This window comes from Pelmatolapia mariae, linkage group LG5 (assembly GCF_036321145.2).
Source record: "Pelmatolapia mariae isolate MD_Pm_ZW linkage group LG5, Pm_UMD_F_2, whole genome shotgun sequence".
NCBI lineage: Eukaryota > Metazoa > Chordata > Actinopteri > Cichliformes > Cichlidae > Pelmatolapia > Pelmatolapia mariae.
The window spans coordinates 32,782,816-32,800,500 of record NC_086231.1 but is presented as its reverse complement, the minus strand read 5'-3'; the positions used below and the strand labels follow the sequence as shown (position 1 = coordinate 32,800,500).

Here is a 17,685-nt window from a genome sequence, read left to right as displayed (position 1 = left end):
GCATTGCATGGCAGACTGTGTGATATGATGGAAACAAAACTAGTGACTGTCACATACCACAGCAAGTCACTGAAGCTACAGGTTATCAAAATTAAAGCTTTATATCTCTTAAAAATAACCCAACAATGCACACGTACAGTATTCTGCAGCCCTAACTTTCTTCTGGGAGTGTGTAACTGTTGTTCACACTGACCTGTGAACTTCTACTAAGTTAGCACCAATTCATTAATACTAAAAATACTTTAGTTTTTAGAATTCCCACTGTGCAGCACGGTTTATTAGAAACATTTCTGTGTGGTAAGGTTGTTTGGTTTCATCCGAGTACCATTAGAGATGAGCTGTCAAATGTCAGCCGCACAAAAATAACTCAGTAAATCACAAACGTAATTAACTTCATCTCACAAACAATTACAGCAAGCAGCTGTCGATGTTGAACAGAGCTCATCATCTCTATTTCCATTTCCTCTGTTGAAACAAACAATCGAATCAGAACAAGAAAAGGCAGAGCTACTCCTTTCTGCAGTCTCATTTGCATCTTTTGGTTTCAGTGCATTGCATACATGTGTAAATACCACTGAACACTTCAGTAAACACAGTCCCGTAGAAACTCAGAGAGACTCGACACCCAACGAAAGAGCTTTTGTTTTAAAGTGTTTGGGATCTGCAAGCTAATCTCGCCACTACTCTCCACCCACGTGTCAGACACTGAGGACAGAGACAAACATGACCTGTGTCTTTAAGGGACACATGACGTCCACCGATGAGGAGCAAATGTTGTCACAAGGTTGCAGAAGAAGGAATAAAGTTGGATATTCAGTTTAAACTTGAAATTAGCTAGGTTTGCCACTGGATGCTCTCTTGGAGCTACAAACTTACCCTGCTGTGTGTGTTTGTGCTAAGCTAGGCTATACATAGGTTATGGTGCTACAGTGAAGGTTTGGCATGTAGTGCACAGAGATGTCAGACTCTGCTTAGCTCCTGATGGCTTTAAGCTGAGTTAGCTGCTGCTAGAATCTGTAATCAAGCATTTCCATTCGTTAATCAAAGAACAGTACATGTTCTCTGTAAAACTCCTTCACAGGTTGAATTTCTATATTCTGTAATGTCTCACCAGGTTTCCTTGTTCAGCCAGAGGATCTCTGTGCACCTCCCTCTTCTGGATGCGGTGCTCAACATTGGACTTCAGTGATGCTGGACCCTCCACTGCTCCAGGCTGAAGCTGTAAACATAAACACATTAGCAGTCATTAGCAAACACAAGCCAGTGTTCATAGTCAAGAATAGACTAAGGGTAATAACGTCACCATGACAACAAAGGTGTAAGTGTGTGTTTAATTGTGTGTCCTCACCTTAAGTTTCAGTGCATTTAAGGTTGTTTTGGAGGAGCAGCTGAGTGGACCCTCAGTGACCACCTCCAGAGGGTAGAGCAGCCAGTGACCATGAGCCTTCAGGGGACATTTCACCACTAAAGATGTCTGGCTCACCACACTGGGACCGTTATTCACCAACTGAGAAAGAGTTTAACATGTTATACTGTGTCTTCTTTTAGTACACTGTACATTGTGTACTGCACTTTACAAACAAACTCCCTCGCACTGTGATTTTAGTAAAAGGAAACAAGTTCTACGCGTGAAATGACATTAGCAATGTTTGACTGTATCAAGCGCGCCAGCACAGCCATCCACGTCATGATAGTCTTGAGAGCTTAATAAAAGAAGTCAACTGGACTGGTTTGTGAAGACGTTTCGCCGCTCTTCAGTTCTAAAACAAGTGGTCCGGTTGTTCAACAGATGTAGCCCGGATAAAAATGATCCGGCTTGGGATTTTTTTTTTTTCCTTTCCATGGATCACGTCATCCAGTTCACTTTTGTCCTGGTTGTTCAAAAGAAGAAATGAACAAGACAACCTGGAGGTTTGATCCAGATTTTTTTTAATACCCCAAAAACTATTGGATTATCTGATCTTATCCAATCAGGTAATCCTGTTTTCCCTTTGTACAGGTTTCAGGATCCTTTCTGACTGGATTAATCCTACCAGATTACTTGTGAACAAACGCACCCAGGTTATTAGCCACTAGTGGAGGAGACCCACTTCGAAACTCCTTGTAGCCACATTTTTAAGGAAAAGAAGACTATCGCACATCTTAGTTAAGACCGACGCATCTCAATATTACCAGCTGACAAGGGGAGGTGCACTGCTGTTCTCAATTCATCTGATTATCACTCCAAAATGACCACACTTTTCAACAATTTGAGGAGTGTGGTAATATTTTACTTATGAGTTCTTAATGTAAGACACAAGCAGCTACTAGATGAAAGACATGAATTGCATACAACAGCTTAAAAGGGAAAAAGCTACTGACCACCATACATACTGATGCCTACACCGAGATGTTACACCCTGCATATGCATGACTTTCTTCTTGTATCTGCTTATGGGGGTCTCATAAGTGTTAGTGTCACTGAGGAGTGTGGTAATTTTGGAGTGATAATCAGTTGACGATTGATGCTTTGGTCTTTACACAGGAATGTTACTCAGGACACCTCCTTTTTCTGGATGGTGACGTTAGAAGGAGGCTGTAGGTATCTTCCCTCACTAGGGTTTAATCACCTGCCAGTTTGTTTTAGAACTGAAGACTCCTCAGGTCTTCACAGATCTGAAAAAGTCCAGGATCTTTCAGGCTCTCAAGTTTGAAGATTTGCAACTTTTTGAAACGACACATAATACTAAAAATAAAACAAAATGAAGAATAAGATCATTTAAAACACATAAACATACAGAAAGAGCGTAAGAAAAACTAATGATCATGGCTTATGAACAGCTCCCTATTTACCTTGTAGAACAACCTTTAGCAGCATTAACTTTTCTGTATGACTTTAGTCTCGCACATAGCTGTGGAGGAATTTTGACCCACTCTTCTTTACGTTGCTGGAGGTTTACAGGCTTTGGTTTATGCACAGCAGTTCAATCAGGTTGGGGTCTGGATTTTGTCTCAGCCATTGCAACACCTTGATTCTTTTTTCAACTACTCTATTGTAGATTTGCTGCTATGCTTGTTATCATTTTCCTGTTGTTGTTGATCTGTCTGTTAGGCAGATGGCCTGAGATTTGATTCTGGAATATTTATACAGAGGAGTTCATGCCTGACTTGGTGACTCCAAAGTTCCCAGGTCCTGTGTCTGCAAAACAAGCCCAAATCATCAACCCTCCACCACCGTGTTTGACATCTGGTATGAGGTATTTTCCAAATATGCCACTGCGCATTATGGCAAAATGTCACCACCTTGTTTCAGAAGTCTTTTGGTTCGTTTAGATGCAACATTACAAAACTGTAACCATTCTATTTTCTTGTTGGAGAGAAGAGACAATTTTTCTAAAAAAAAAAGACATTCAGTCTTTTCCTAATTGTACTGTCATGAATTTCAATATTTAACATGCTAACTGAGGCCTGTAGAGTCTGAGATGCAGCTCTTGGATAATCATTCCTGTGAACACTGGCACCTATGTGTACTTTTTTTGTAACCACAGCTGAAGTTTTAAGCCTCAGAAGCTAATGTTAGCTTCTTTTTCACAGTGCAAAATGTTTTTCACAGAGTCAGCTAGCCGAGCTCCTATTTTACATGAATATTAAGTTAAGCTCACCAACAATACTTTACTCACATTAAAAGTTGGTGATATTTTGAATGTATTACTCTTCTATGTTTCAGTGCACTAACGTGATAGGATTAGCTTCTTGTGTATCGTAGATGTTATTTTTACCTCGAAGACCTGCTGAAGCTCAGGGCCGATCTCCTGCTCCTCCCCCAGACCCTGTCGCACAGTCCAGTTGGGAGGAGGAAAGATGACTTTGTCTGGCCGAGAAACACTGCAAACGGCATAGTCACACTGTTATCTTGGCAGGAATGAAGGTTAAGAAAAATGATGTCATAGTTATGTGTCTAAAGTGAAGCCTCACCCCTGGAGAATGACATCAGCCATGGCAGAGACCTTCAGCTCATAAAACACCACTTCACTCTCAGAGTTATTTGCATTTTTACTAGAACAAACCACAAAAACGTAATGTTACTGAAACAGCCCTTATCACCTGATCAAGAAGCATTAAACAGCTTTACAAACCTGAATTTTATAGACTTTTAGTGAAGCGAGCTGAGAAGTTATTAAACATATATATATATAAAACTAGCTTTGCAAATGCTACCAAAAAAACCCTACAAGATAAAATGAATCAAAAATATTTGGATAACACAGTAGGAACATGTATTTTCACATGAGGTATTATTTAACCAGTGGGAGTTTAAGTTATTTTGCATGCTAATATTCAAACATTCATCTCCCAGTTATACACAACATAAAGACCCCACATTAATAGATGCATTGCTGGTTTGGAGCAAGTAATTACTGAAGTTATTACAGAAAGATCAATCAGAGAGAATGAGTCTAAATAAATATCAGTAGTACTAGAAGTAGCTGCTCATTGTGAATCTTTTTTTTTTCTTTAATGGTTAAAATTTTACTTGTGAACAAAGTCATTTTAATTCAGATTAAAAGAGTATTTGGCTCAACGAAGCTCTGACTAAATAAACCTGGGGTTGTTCTTGTTTTCAGCATTGAATCAGTGACAAATCGTAAGATGTCCTAGCTTTACAGAAGGTGTTTTCTAGTTGCTGGAGAAAATCTTGTTCACTTTCCACAGAAATAGAGCAACAAACTCTTTTTCTAAGCTAAAAAAAAAGATCTTTTAAATTAGCGGGATGCCATTTCCTCTCTAGCTTACTGCTTTAAGGTACGCGTTGCTGAGTATTTCTCATATGGAGCCTTTATTTTTAGAGGAGCCAGAGTATCCAGGTCACTTTCCAGGTCCACAGTCCCTTTTTTTGGTAGGATGAGTAACATTTTTTTCTTGGCGTTCTTCCTCTTGTCTCAATGAAGCGTGTTTTGTCAATTTCAGTTTGTTCTAATTGATAAAGGGATAGTATAAAATAATTGAACACAAACTTGCAGAAAGGTTAAGAATTTCCAAACTTAGTACAACTTTCAGTTTGGAAGACTAGATATGGATCACCATCACCTTCTCAACATCAAAATGTTTGCTGGTGTGATATCACTACAACGCAGCCACATTAACCGTGGTTCAGTTAGGATCACTAAAACAGGCTGTTTCCATCTGCAGCAATCTAAATGCTACTCAAAAAATGAAGGGATCACTTAACTCAGACATCAAGTCTTCATGAATGAAATATTCAAGTTGAAAGTCTTTATTGACACATTGTGTAATCTGTTTTGGTTTCAATGGAAATCCAAATTTCAACCCTTCCAAAAAAAATCATAGGAAGAACAGAGCAGGCATCGTGACAACAGCCTGTTAAAGGGGAGTTTTTCCTTCCCACTGTCGCCAAAGTGCTTGCTCATAGGGGGTCATATGACTGTTGGGTTTTCTCTGTATGTATTATTGTAGGGTCTACCTTACAATATAAAAGCGCCTTGAGGTGACTGTTGTTGTGATTTGGTGCTGTATAAATAAAACTGAACTGAATAGATCAAGGAGCTGGGGTTGAGGTGCAGCAACATTGAAAGCAGCTAAAGCAGCCTAAATAGCATGCCCTATATGGGATTTACCATGTGTAGAAAGAAGTCAGCTGGTGTGGACTGGCAATGACATCAGCTGAGGTTGACTTCAGCATGAGCTAGCACTAGTAGTATGTATGTTTAACTGCTCTGTTATTTCCTGAGGGGTTTCAGATGGATGTGCATATTTGATTTGGCACAGATTTTACACTGGATACCATTCCCAGCATAACCCTCCCATTTATCTGAGCTTCAGAGCAGTACTAAGAGTACACTAATCCCTGAAGTGGCTTTGTGACTCCTATTTGTCCTACCGGAATTTTTTGTTAAAAAAACTGTATGTAGCTTGTAATAAGAATTAAGAGAATACTTCGGATTAAAAGCTGCTCCACTGGTATGCAGTTACCAAAGATACCCCATCCCACTTGAACTGGAATCCCTAAAAAGTGGCCTACCTTCGTATCTGGAGCTCAAACTGAACAGTATTGTAAGTATCGTTGAGTCTGGGGATGGTGAAGCGAAGACCGGCCCACAGCTACAAAATCAGCCACAGAAAATTCACTCAGTTATTTCAGGGAACATGAGAAAGGAAATAAATGTGTTAAATAGAGTCTGGGCTCTTTTTCTTAGAGACGCCCATTTTGGAAACAAGGAATGAAAACTCTTTCAACACAAAAGCAATGTTTATCAGGTTTTATCAGGTCGGTGAGAAAACATGTTGAGTTTGCTTATGTATGAATTATGCAAGTCAACTTGGCTTAATTGTACTGAGACACAAAGAGTGGGAAAGGCCAAAAATAACATGTGGGTCTTATTGGCTCTTACACTGGTACCAGACTTCATGGGGTTTCCCAGATCACACACGAGATAGCGGGTCTGGTTTTCTGCCTCGTAGCTGCAGGTCAGCTGAGTCAAGCTCTGGAAAGGACACAAAGAAATAAAACTCCATCATGTATTTAACTTTATTAAGTATACTGCTGTAAAAGCTAAAGAGTTGTTGTCTTGATGTATGCTCAACTATCCAGGTAAGGAAAGAAGTTGATTCATCTGGATGTAGCGTTTTCAGTGGGAGAAACGTTTTGTCACTCAGCCAAGTGACTTTTTCAGTCTCACGAGTTGTTAGAATAATAAATCAAAACTCTGACTAGAGTTAGAGCGTGACTCTACCAAACAGCTGCATTTCAGGGCTTTCAAAAAATGTATTCAAAATGTAGTAAGTGTATTCATGTTCTTTCACGGCTTTAACTCAACAAGGAGGGCGTCAGGTTGAGAAAACTCTTTTAGCGGAACATTACGATGGCAAAGTGACCTTTGACTTTATGCAAAGTCAAAATAATTTTCCACATTTTATTGGCATTAAAGCATTTTTATGCATAATTATCATTTGAATGAAAAAACACAGTGCTTCTGACCGTGATACTTAAATCTCCTTTTAAACGCCACCGACTCACCACGTTGTTGCGTGCTATCCCACTGTAGTCAGCCTCTGGGGGAAGCGCCACATAGAGCTCAGCCTCGTACGCACCTCCCTCTCCCTCGTTCCTGGCATTGAAGGTCAGGCTCACAGAGTTTTCGTCTCCCAAGTAAACCTCTGTCTTGTCACTGGGCAAAGAGAAGCGCAACATCATCACTACGTTTTCACTGAGCCTTACCTTTTTGAAAGCTGTTGAAAGCTGTTAAAAGAACAGTTTATACAGACTTCCTGTTGCACATAAAACCATAAGTTCCATGTAACACTGAGAATTTAATCAATTTATCAGAGAAAAAACAGTTTTTGAACCAGATTTTTATTTTTTATTAACCTAAAGCGATATACTATAACCAACTGTAACCAAAGTACCCATCATCAACAATGACTCTAACCCTAAACTAGTGCTGTCAGGCTAACATTGAAAACTTTGACACTCTTCTCCAAAACACAGGGACTGGGTTGGGTCATTACCAGTGACGAGACGTCAGGGTCAGAGGGTTAACATATCACAATCCTAATGATTACATAATGCACATATGACTATTTTTAGATCAGAACAAAAAGTGTCTGATTGTGCAAGAGTTACACAGTCAACAAACAATCATTTGCAGTCTGCTGTAAGCCACACGATTAAAATAAGCACTATAATCTCCCTCCTGTAGATCTGTTCTGTTCTTCAGCAGCCCCTGAGGAAAATACTCATCTGTGACTCTTTAGCTGCTTAATTCTCCACAGTGTTTCTCACTCATGTTTGGTTCTGCCAATCGGAGTTTTCAAAGGTTTTTCAAGAGCAGCAAGACTGAACAAAAACAGCCAAAGCAAAACAAAGAGCTGAAAGCAGCAACACTAAGTAAAGTCGTGATTCAGCGTTACAGGCTAAACTCATTAATGTGAATATGCCAAAAATTATCAGTACTTGATGTATTATTTTGTAATGCTGCCACTGAAAGTTGCAACTCTTATTAGAATCTAAATGTAAATTATTTTTTTAAATGACCTGGGGGGTCGGAGCTGGCTTTGCAATGAACCTATGAAAGTACAGTACCTTTTGACTGTACTTTCATAGGTTTTACAGCTTTTCCTACTGATACAGACCCCACACCCATTCATACTACACCAAAGTAATTAAGTAATATATGAATAATTAAATTCATAAAAACCTCCTGTTTTATTAACTATCTACTATAGAAATGTTTTTTTTAATATATAAAAAAATATATATTAATATTTATATATATTCAAAGTGAAAAGAAATCAGTGAATTCACAAGAACTTTCTGTTTTAAAAATTCAGGACAGTCTCGGGAATGAGCTACCAAAACTTCTTCTGTAATTTGACATATTTATTTTTTTAATAAAAGCCCAGCATGTCATACTAATAGATTACAGCAGCATTTCTTTATCATGCGGAGAAACTGCGATGTATTGTTGAAATTATCACAGGGATTTAAAATTAAGATCAAAGTGGGCTGTGTGTGGTCCACAGTGAATTTGACATGCTTTTTTTAAATACACAGATATCATATATGATAGATGATTGTATAATAATGCCATCTTACCATAGTATAGTGAAGTCCTAAGTACATCCTTATACAGTCACTTGCATAGTGTCAGACTCATTTTCTGGCTTTTGGTTCCCTTGACTGTCACAGGCAATTTATTATTCCGTCTTGAAAAGCTAGTTTATTTACTGCAATCAAAATGACTGAAAACAGCAGCTTTCACACACAGCTTCTACGCGAGCAGAGTTCAATTTGCCTTCATTTCCAGATCTATTTCAAGTCACTGGGTGCAGGACATGACCAACGTGGCCCAAAAGAAGGTAAAACGTAATGAAAAGCAGGGACGTAAAGTCTTTCCACACAATGAATCTTTGTTTCAGTCTGTCCCCAAAGGCCGTTTTCTCCTACATATCTGTCCATGAGTGACCTGGGAAATGACCCAAATCTGATCACTGTGATTTGTCTCAGGAAACCGACCCCCACCTTATTCTTCGACTTCATAGTGACACCCCTGTGTGCAAACACGTTTTCAGAGTAGTGATAAATCCACTCGACACCCTTCAACTGTGGCCCTCCCCCATCAGCTACACTTGGCGGTAGTAAATTCACGTTTCTATTGAGCAGGAAAGGAAGAAAGGAGTGTGGCTGAAGGTTGGAACTGGGGTTCATCTCCCCCCCCCCCCCAAAAAAAAAGGGGTCTGGACACAGTGACCCCAAACTAGGTAAGACGACACCCAGATGATTTTAATTAACCTTGGGCAAATTTAGCAAATGCAGAGGAAGCAACTCTGATCCCACAAACAGCAGACTCTTACCAATGCCAGGAATGGGCAGGAATCAGCAGCTCACAGCTGACATGTTATACTACACTGACTTCGCTGGGAAAAATATAACAGTGGATCATGAAGCTCATAAAAGCATAATTAAAGCCAGAGGATACAACTAAAACACCAGCGACAGACCTTTAGGTTATGAATCTTAAACATCCCACTGTTTGCAAATTCTTGGCAAAGAAGGGGAAATCGCTGTGTCCTACAGTCAGTGAAGGGAAACTGTGTTTTAGTGGAAGTGCTGAATCATTCCAAGTTTGGTCCCGTGGCAGCTCCAAATGCAGATCTTTGACTTTTCATGGGAAACTTTTAGCACTGATTGTATTTCTACAGCTAAGAGAAATCACATGGCCATGTAATGCAAAACAGTCCACATATCAGAGCTGGCAGGCTGGGAGGAGAAAGTCTGGAGTGTGTGTTCGCTTTGTGAATGGGCTGAGGCACAGCCAACTATCTGGCTGGAGCCTATTCAGCAACAAGGATGCAGGATTAATATACAATGATATGTTATTGTGCCAAGAGCTAGGAGTCATTAGTCTAGATCTTTACCCCAGTGCACGCATGTTCTGAGCTGTAAACAACCTCTTATTCTTCCTCAGTGAAGGAGAGGGGGATGTGATCATGTCTGACAGCGAAAAAGACTGACAAGCTGGAGTTCGTGAAACATGTAAGCTCATTCAGTTCTGCAGTGGATCCAGATCACGTTTTTTAACCCTCCGAGGTCTGAGTCATCAATGACATTAACCTGCCTAACCTGAACCCTGCATGGTTTTATATGTAAATATATACTGATTGTGCCGGGTTAGGGTTGAGCTCAGGTTTAGGGTCATCGCCAAGATACCCAGACCTCAGATACTGGTGGAGGATTCACTCTGAGTGTATCAGGCTTATATCTTCATATGTTCTTTCTTAACTTCTTTAAATAAACGACTATTTTATAAAGAACTATAGAATTAGAATTATAGAAATTCAACCCAGACCCTAATCTGCATCAAAATATGTTTGTTTGTTTTTTAATTTTACTAAATTATTTTTCCCCAAGTCTTGACAATCAGGAAACAGAGAAACAAACAAAGAAATGATTCTAAATGAAACACTTTCTGAAAAATTCAGTGTTGCCTTTCTCAAAAACGTAGGGCTAGCAGAGGGTCAGGGTTAGGGTGTTAGGGTTATCACCTGTGACAAGTAAGACCTCAGAGTTAATTGATGGCTAAAGCCTTTATTTTATGCTTTGCTAAGAATTTGTGATTTGATTAGATAAATAACTTTGAAATTTGCATGAAGTTTAATTCTGTTACCACTTTTCTTCCCTGTGTGTCCAGTTATTTAGTACTTAGTAACATAAAACCAGAGGACCTCTATTCCCACGTTTTCTGTCTTTCTACACTGAAACTTTCAAAGTAAATTAAATAAAAAAATTCAAACAACTTTTAGCTTTTAACATGCACCAAACAACCAATCTATGGCTTGGTTATCATTTAAGTCACAGGTTAAAATGACGGTTTGTCAGCAACAGCGTTACTTTTTAAATGAAGATTGAAACATTTAGGCGTTACAGTCTTCCTATTAAAAGATTTCCATTTGGGGATTTATTTCAGATGAGTCAAAGGAAAAGAAAAACGGGTGGAAGTTAAACCACATCTACACCTGTCCCAAACCCTTCGCCAATAACCTTGTGATGTTAGGAGGGGTTTTTCTTCTTTGCTCGTTTGCTTGCTGGGAATTGTCTGACTGTATAAATGGATATTGCTTTTATAGTTTTGTTCATGTAAAACAGTTTAAAAAGAAACAAGCCTTTAAAACTGCAGTATTTATATGTATTTAGTTCATATGCGAACTAGTCATGATACTACAGAAAATGAGCAAATGATCATTTTCCCCAAGTCCACTATTTTAGCATCTTTCAGCTCCTTGTTTTGGTTTTAAGGCCTGCAAATTGTGTTGAATTCTGTGATTCACTCTCACCACTCTAATCTACTTTGTATTACGTTACAACTGGAAGTGTTTTATTCTTTGCTTAATTCCCATCGCCACATGGATAGTGTTAGTAAGTTAACATAACAGAGCTAAAAGACGAGTGAATACTGGATTTGCATTAGCTACGCAGCCAGGAGCACGATTACTAATAGCTTAGCAATATTGACTTCATCAAATGACAACATGTCGACTTCTGTTGGTCTTCCTGGCTGCAAAAAGTCTGAGCTTTTCTTGGAATAATTAGAATTGTTGTTGTGTGAGGGACAAAACTATGGTAGTTTAGCTTCAGGTGGCTAGAGGTTTTAACTTGTGTTTATTGGATCAGGTGGTTTCCTCTCACCCATAAACAGCCAGCTTTAGATCCGGGACACAGATGTTGTCATCTCCACAATCGAGCTGAATCTGGGCCTGAAAAAAAAAAGACCGAGATAAATGGAATAAATAGGAGCAGTAACTTAGATTTGGTTCCTTGTAAAATCAAAAGGTACAGGGAGAGAAAAGCTCTGGAGGAAGTGGGTGTTGACAGAAGCCAGAACAACAGATTTGTGATTTAATGAAAGGATAAGAGAGGATACAGACTATACATATCCTCTATATACACACAAAAAACTGTAACAATATTTGCATCTACCAGATGCTGGGAAGTTGTGAGAAAACATGACCCTTTAATGTTTGTAGGGTAAAAGTAATACGTGCCTTACATGTATGTGGGAAGGAAGAAAAGGGAGAAGGGAGAAAATATGGTGGTGGAAGGTTTAAGAGAATCAAAGGATTGTAATTCCATCTTAACAAGTATAACATTTTTGTGGAAAAGTCTTTTTCAAAAACAGAGAAAAGCTCATATTTTAAAGGCAGTAGGGATTAATCTGCCCTTTAGTCTTACGTGACAGATGACCACAGTACAAGATAAATGTTATTTGATTTAGAAGTATAGTTTTTGTTTAACGTGCCCTTGAGCATTTTGCTTTATTCCCTCCTTTCTCCCTTTTTTTCTGTCTTCTCTTCTCTGTTCTTCCATGTAGCTTTACTGTCATCGTAGCTGTGGCATGTCTCTCCAACATATGGGAATCATTAGATTCCCAAAGAATGCAACAGAGAGCAAAGAATCAGCCTGGCAATGGTTAACAGTGTCTCAGTGGAGATCCCTGCTTCAAGTTCCTAGTTTTGCATTTATTTAGGACCCACGATGCTATCGGCCATTTAATAACAAACATGCTTGAGTCTAAATGCTATGCAGGTATACACTTAAAAACTCCCCCACAGTCACCTGTGTTTGCTAATATGAGTTCATTACGACAGCCACTGGATTTATGTGCACAGACATAGAATTGGAGGATGGATGCAGAGCATAACAGAACTTCCCCTTCATCCGTTTTGGTTCCAACTGTAATAAAATTTAGCCAAGACCATGTAGTCAAAGTTCTTCCCATCTGCAGTATTTTCTACTTGGCAGCATGGCTCTGCTCTGGGACATTCCTGACTCAATGACAACAGATATGACACTGATAGAGGAGAAGCTGAGGTGGAGGTGGGTGGTAAAGCAGCTTGCAGATGTGCAGAACATTACAATGGCAAAGTGACCTTTGACCTTATGCAACTCAGTTCTTATGTGGGTAAGAACAGAGTTTAACTGAGCTGCTGTAATTATAGTTGCCTAAAATAACATTTTTCAGGAGTTACCATCCACGTGCATTGATAAAATTCATTCATGTAGTCCATCCATCCATTTACTTTGGCTTATCCAGGTTGCAGCAGCCTAAGCAGACACCTCCCTCACATTCTGATAGTCTACACTCTTTGAGATCTTTGAGTTTGGCCACTTACAACTGGACACAGCTGCTTGACGGCCCAGTACTATATTGCGATTCTTTATTCCTTTCTAAATAAGTACTCTGGGCCAGCCTTATATACTGGGAGTCATGAGAAGGAAGTTAGAAAGCAAGCAACCTTAGGTAAGATATAAGGTCAGAGAATTAGGTCAATATCATCCAACATGTGTGAATGTGGTTAAAAAAAGAGTGGAATATTTGTCTGATTTGGCCTGTTGACTGTTTGTGTTGGTGAGTGCAGTGCTGCTTATGGGGCGTCGCTGTGACTGTACCACTGAGAATAACATGCTCTGTAATACACTTACTAAGATCAAGTGATGAGCTCTAACCTATAATCTCTTCCTTCTAAAAACTCTTCATCTGTCGTTCACTTTCATCTCTTCCATCCTCGCAAATGTAAAGCATGTTTCCCTCCAGCTCTTAAAGGAGCAGGCTATTCTACTGCCATCAACTTCATGTTACAGTGAAAACTCCAAACAGCATCACAATTAGATCTGGCATAAGTTCAGTTTCAAAACAATTTACTGGAAATTAATGACATGTGCCATAACCCTTGACCCGGCGACATTATACAAAAGAGAAGATATTAACCTCCTGAAGTCCTCATCGTCAACAACCCTAACCTTAAACCTCATCCCACCCAAAAGGTTTTTATGAAATTGATTTCCCAAGTCTTGGTAATCAAGGGACAAATAGACATAATCATTTTCACAAACACTGTCCTTCTCCAAAATATAGGGTTAGGCTTAGCACCAGTGATGGCTTAGACCTCAGAGGGTTAAAACTATATGCCGTCAACCCTTCTTTAAATGTAAATACAATATACATATGCTTGATATCGAAGACACAGTATTTCATTTTTTGAACTGCAAGACCTTTAAGAGCACATCAACAGCTTGGAAATGTACTGAAGAGACACATTCATCTGGACCCAAACACAAAGTCTCATAATGGTTTGGAAAGAAGGTCTTTCTAGCAGATAAGAGACTAATTCTGTTCCAATGGAAGTCTGACTCTTTCCCCCAACACAAAAACAATGATGATAAAATGAACTCATTAACTGGACTAGTCATTGACAGCTCAGCAGACTGTGTCACTCTCACTAAAAATTATAATATAACAAAGCAATTAGAGATCAGAAATTAATTAACTGGATATTAGTGAAAAGCCATTAATACAGTGAATAATGAGCTCTGACATCATTTCAGTTTTCTGCAGTATCACTGTAGTTGCTGGTGTGGTTGTTGTGGGCTATTGTACTGTCACCACACCCAGCAATGTTCTAACATGAAATGCATGGCAACATCACTGAAGCATTATCAAGTTTATTAACAGCCTTTACACTCTGATTAAGTTTCCTTTAGTCCTGCAGTTTACTATGTATAAGCCTGTCTGGATGCAGTAAAAAGCAGTGAAATTGATTTTGTCTAGAAAGACGTAGCAGTAAATCTGTCCACAGCATTAGTGTCTATGGGTACACAGCTCATGGCAATTACTGACAGCTGCCTGAGGAAATTTTCACTGGTGCTAATTTGGCATTATGTGAACACAAACTGTAGTCCACAATGTAAAGCATTATGGGACTTGTAGTTCTAAAACATGTCTCACAAAAAGTATGGCAAAGAAAAATAACAAGTGTTAAACCCCACAAACGCTCAGTGGGGTCACTTTACTATGGGGGCATAGTAAAGTGGGGGCATAGTACTATGTTGGGGCAAATTATCATGTTGGAGTACACATCCTTCACAGCAAAGGAGCAAAGAAAATAAAAGCAATCAGGGGGCATCTGTGTGCTGAATTTACTTGCAGTCTGATGCAGATAACCAAAGCCACCATAGGAAAAACCCAGCTGATGAGGTGTGACTTTGCTAACATACAGTAAGCATAGTTTAGGTGGCTTACTCCTTAAAGCTGTGTTGGAAACTAAAGGAAGAGTGATATTTCTAATTGATTAAGAAGTCTGCAGCTTTATCTAATTATATCATAAGGCCAATAAATCTTACTCCGTGTCACAAATCTGCTTCAGTGGAAGCATACAACTCAACAAAATCTTAGCTTTTATGCAAAGGACGGCTAAAACGGGAGGTCAACAGATGAACCTGGTAATTTTTCCTTTAAGGATTCTGAACTCAAAAGTTTGGTGTACTCAATATTACAAAACTCCAATTACAAGCACATGTAGTGCACACTTACACACCCACATCACACACTCACTTCAGCTTATATGCCTCACATAAACATGTGCACATTTGCAGGCCCTGGCTCTTGCCTGGTGGAGGAGACCACTGGCAACATACATAAACAAACCACAACCAGATGTCTGTGAGCTGAGCACCACCCCACCCAAACGGAGCTGTCAGTCCCCCCTCTGTGTTTTTGCAGAGCCATGACTCGCAAGTCCTCCATAAACCTTCCAACTCTTCTTATATGAAACGCGCGCAAAGGAATTGCCAACAGAGACCAGAGAGCAGTAACCATATGGGCTTCACTACTATAGAAGGGCCACATATTTATGTGTTTTTGTAAATGCTAGCCTCTGTCCTTGCCAATCAAGTCATGTTCCTATATGAAAAGTAAGAGTGAGCCGTGACTTCACCATGTATGGAACAAACATGACTTTAGGTTGTTTGGTAGAGCATCCTCATTCCCCTTCCTCTCCCTTCATCTGGTAACATTTGTCGTGACCATCTGGTTAAACCCTAAGAAGCACGGCGTGTGGCCATATAAGTGGTGTGGTCTAGGATTTTGGTGTGGTAATGTGACATACAGTACAGACAGACTCTACACTTTTACAGAAGCACACACTTCTTATTCTCAGAGACTTTAGACTTCAAAGACAGTTTTCAAACATAGCAGGGTTTCATTAAAAACGCATCCAAGACACAGCAGAAAAGGGAAATGTTATGAACCCCTGGGATGCATCACATGGTTGAATTTGTATCCATAGTTAATATACCTGAGTTTGGGGTTTTGTTTATTCTAGTATTTGAAGTTTCTTGCATTGCCTCTATTTTGGGTCCCGGCCTTGTTTATTCTTATTCTTGTAGTGCCTTTCAGTTTTGTGATGTACTTATAGTTTGCTTGTTCTCTTTAAGTTAGCCTTCATGTCTTCCTACTGATAGTTTCCTTGTCTCTGTGTTTAGCTGAGTTCTTTTTCCTAATTTACTTGATAACTAGTTGTCTTGTGTGTCTTGCTTTCAGTTTAACTTCCTCCCCTGTGATTGTCTTGATTACTTTTTGTCTTGTTTTCCAATTCCCAGTTAGTCCTCAGTGTGTATATATAGTTCTGTCCTTCCCCTCAGACAGACACATAGTCCCTCTAAGCATCTGTCTATCTTCCCCCTTGTTCTTTCAATTTTTTCCTGGAACTCTTGGATTTCTGCTGTGTGCTAAATTTGGTGTTTTTGCTTTTAAGCCAGACTTCAAGGTTATTTTTTTCTTATCAGTCTGCTTTGCATCCTTCCTTTGGGTCGTTCACTCTACAAAGCTGACAGAAAAAGAGGAGAAAATAGGTGGGACAGATGCCATGTTCACAAAAACAAAGTGCAAAAAACAGACTTTGCAAGTAAATATGCGGCACACATGAAGCATGCGATCTCCACTGAAGCTTTCATTGCAAGATTTCAATAAATGTGCACAGGCGAGGCTCGACCATCGTGTTTGGGAAGGTTTTGGGAAGGTTAAATTAGGAAGGAGGGTGCTGGTAGTGCATTTGTTTATCCATAAGTAAATGATATACTTTTTGTATCATGCTGTTAATGGCAGAAGCACATACAATCCTCTGCACAATGGCTGGTTAACTCAGGAAGTAGTCCTAGTAACCAATACCACATGCTAGAAAGTCTGGGAAAGGTGTCCAGCAGACAGTCAGATAACGTCCAGACCACAACACGAGTTTCATTTTAGAAAGATAGTTGAATTGTAAGGCAATGTCTTCACTGAAGTAATCATTAAAAATTCAGTGTTTTCAAAGAAACTGCACTAAAATTATTGTCACCAATAATTTTGGGTAAGCTGAGGCTCCTCTCGCCTTTTTAATAGTGCAGGATATGGAGAAACTGCAATCCGCCTTAAAATTGCCCCACAGCTTGCTGTAGAAGCATCCAGCTGCAGCCTTGCAAACCAAGTTCATGACACCACCGCCCTCACCATTACACCAACTTTAACCCTATGCATGACACACCCACTTCCCTACAGCGCAGCTGCAATCAGATATATGTGGTTTGTGTTGCCCACTTTCTTCTGAAGTGGTTTAATGAGACCTGAAAAAATACTTTATCTCAATGACCAATTCCTAATACTCGCATTAGCAACAGAGGGTTTAAAGAGGTTTTGATTTGTATTTGCTGTTTTGCTTAAAATGCCTGATGTTGTGCTTTACAGGCGCTACTGGCACCACCAAACTGTAGCATTTCGGCTTTTAATTGCGAGAATAACATTATTATTATTATTATTATTATTATTATTATTAATAGGCAACATCTTCAAACTGCTTGTTTAACTCTACCATCCC

At 39.4% G+C, this 17,685-nt stretch overlaps 1 protein-coding gene across 1 annotated transcript in view; it reads right to left on the bottom strand.

Annotated features, from left to right (window-relative positions):
* LOC134628127 (integrin alpha-5-like) overlaps positions 1-17,685 on the bottom strand; it is a 50,352-nt gene that overhangs the window by 3,816 nt on the left and 28,851 nt on the right. Inside the window, exons 19-26 of the mRNA XM_063474809.1 lie at positions 11,684-11,751; positions 7,016-7,166; positions 6,390-6,482; positions 6,020-6,099; positions 3,955-4,035; positions 3,759-3,864; positions 1,349-1,507; positions 1,112-1,219 (exon numbers count right to left, since the gene is read on the bottom strand). Coding sequence (XP_063330879.1) covers positions 1,112-1,219; positions 1,349-1,507; positions 3,759-3,864; positions 3,955-4,035; positions 6,020-6,099; positions 6,390-6,482; positions 7,016-7,166; positions 11,684-11,751 — 846 coding nt within the window. The remainder of the gene's footprint in view (positions 1-1,111; positions 1,220-1,348; positions 1,508-3,758; positions 3,865-3,954; positions 4,036-6,019; positions 6,100-6,389; positions 6,483-7,015; positions 7,167-11,683; positions 11,752-17,685) is intronic.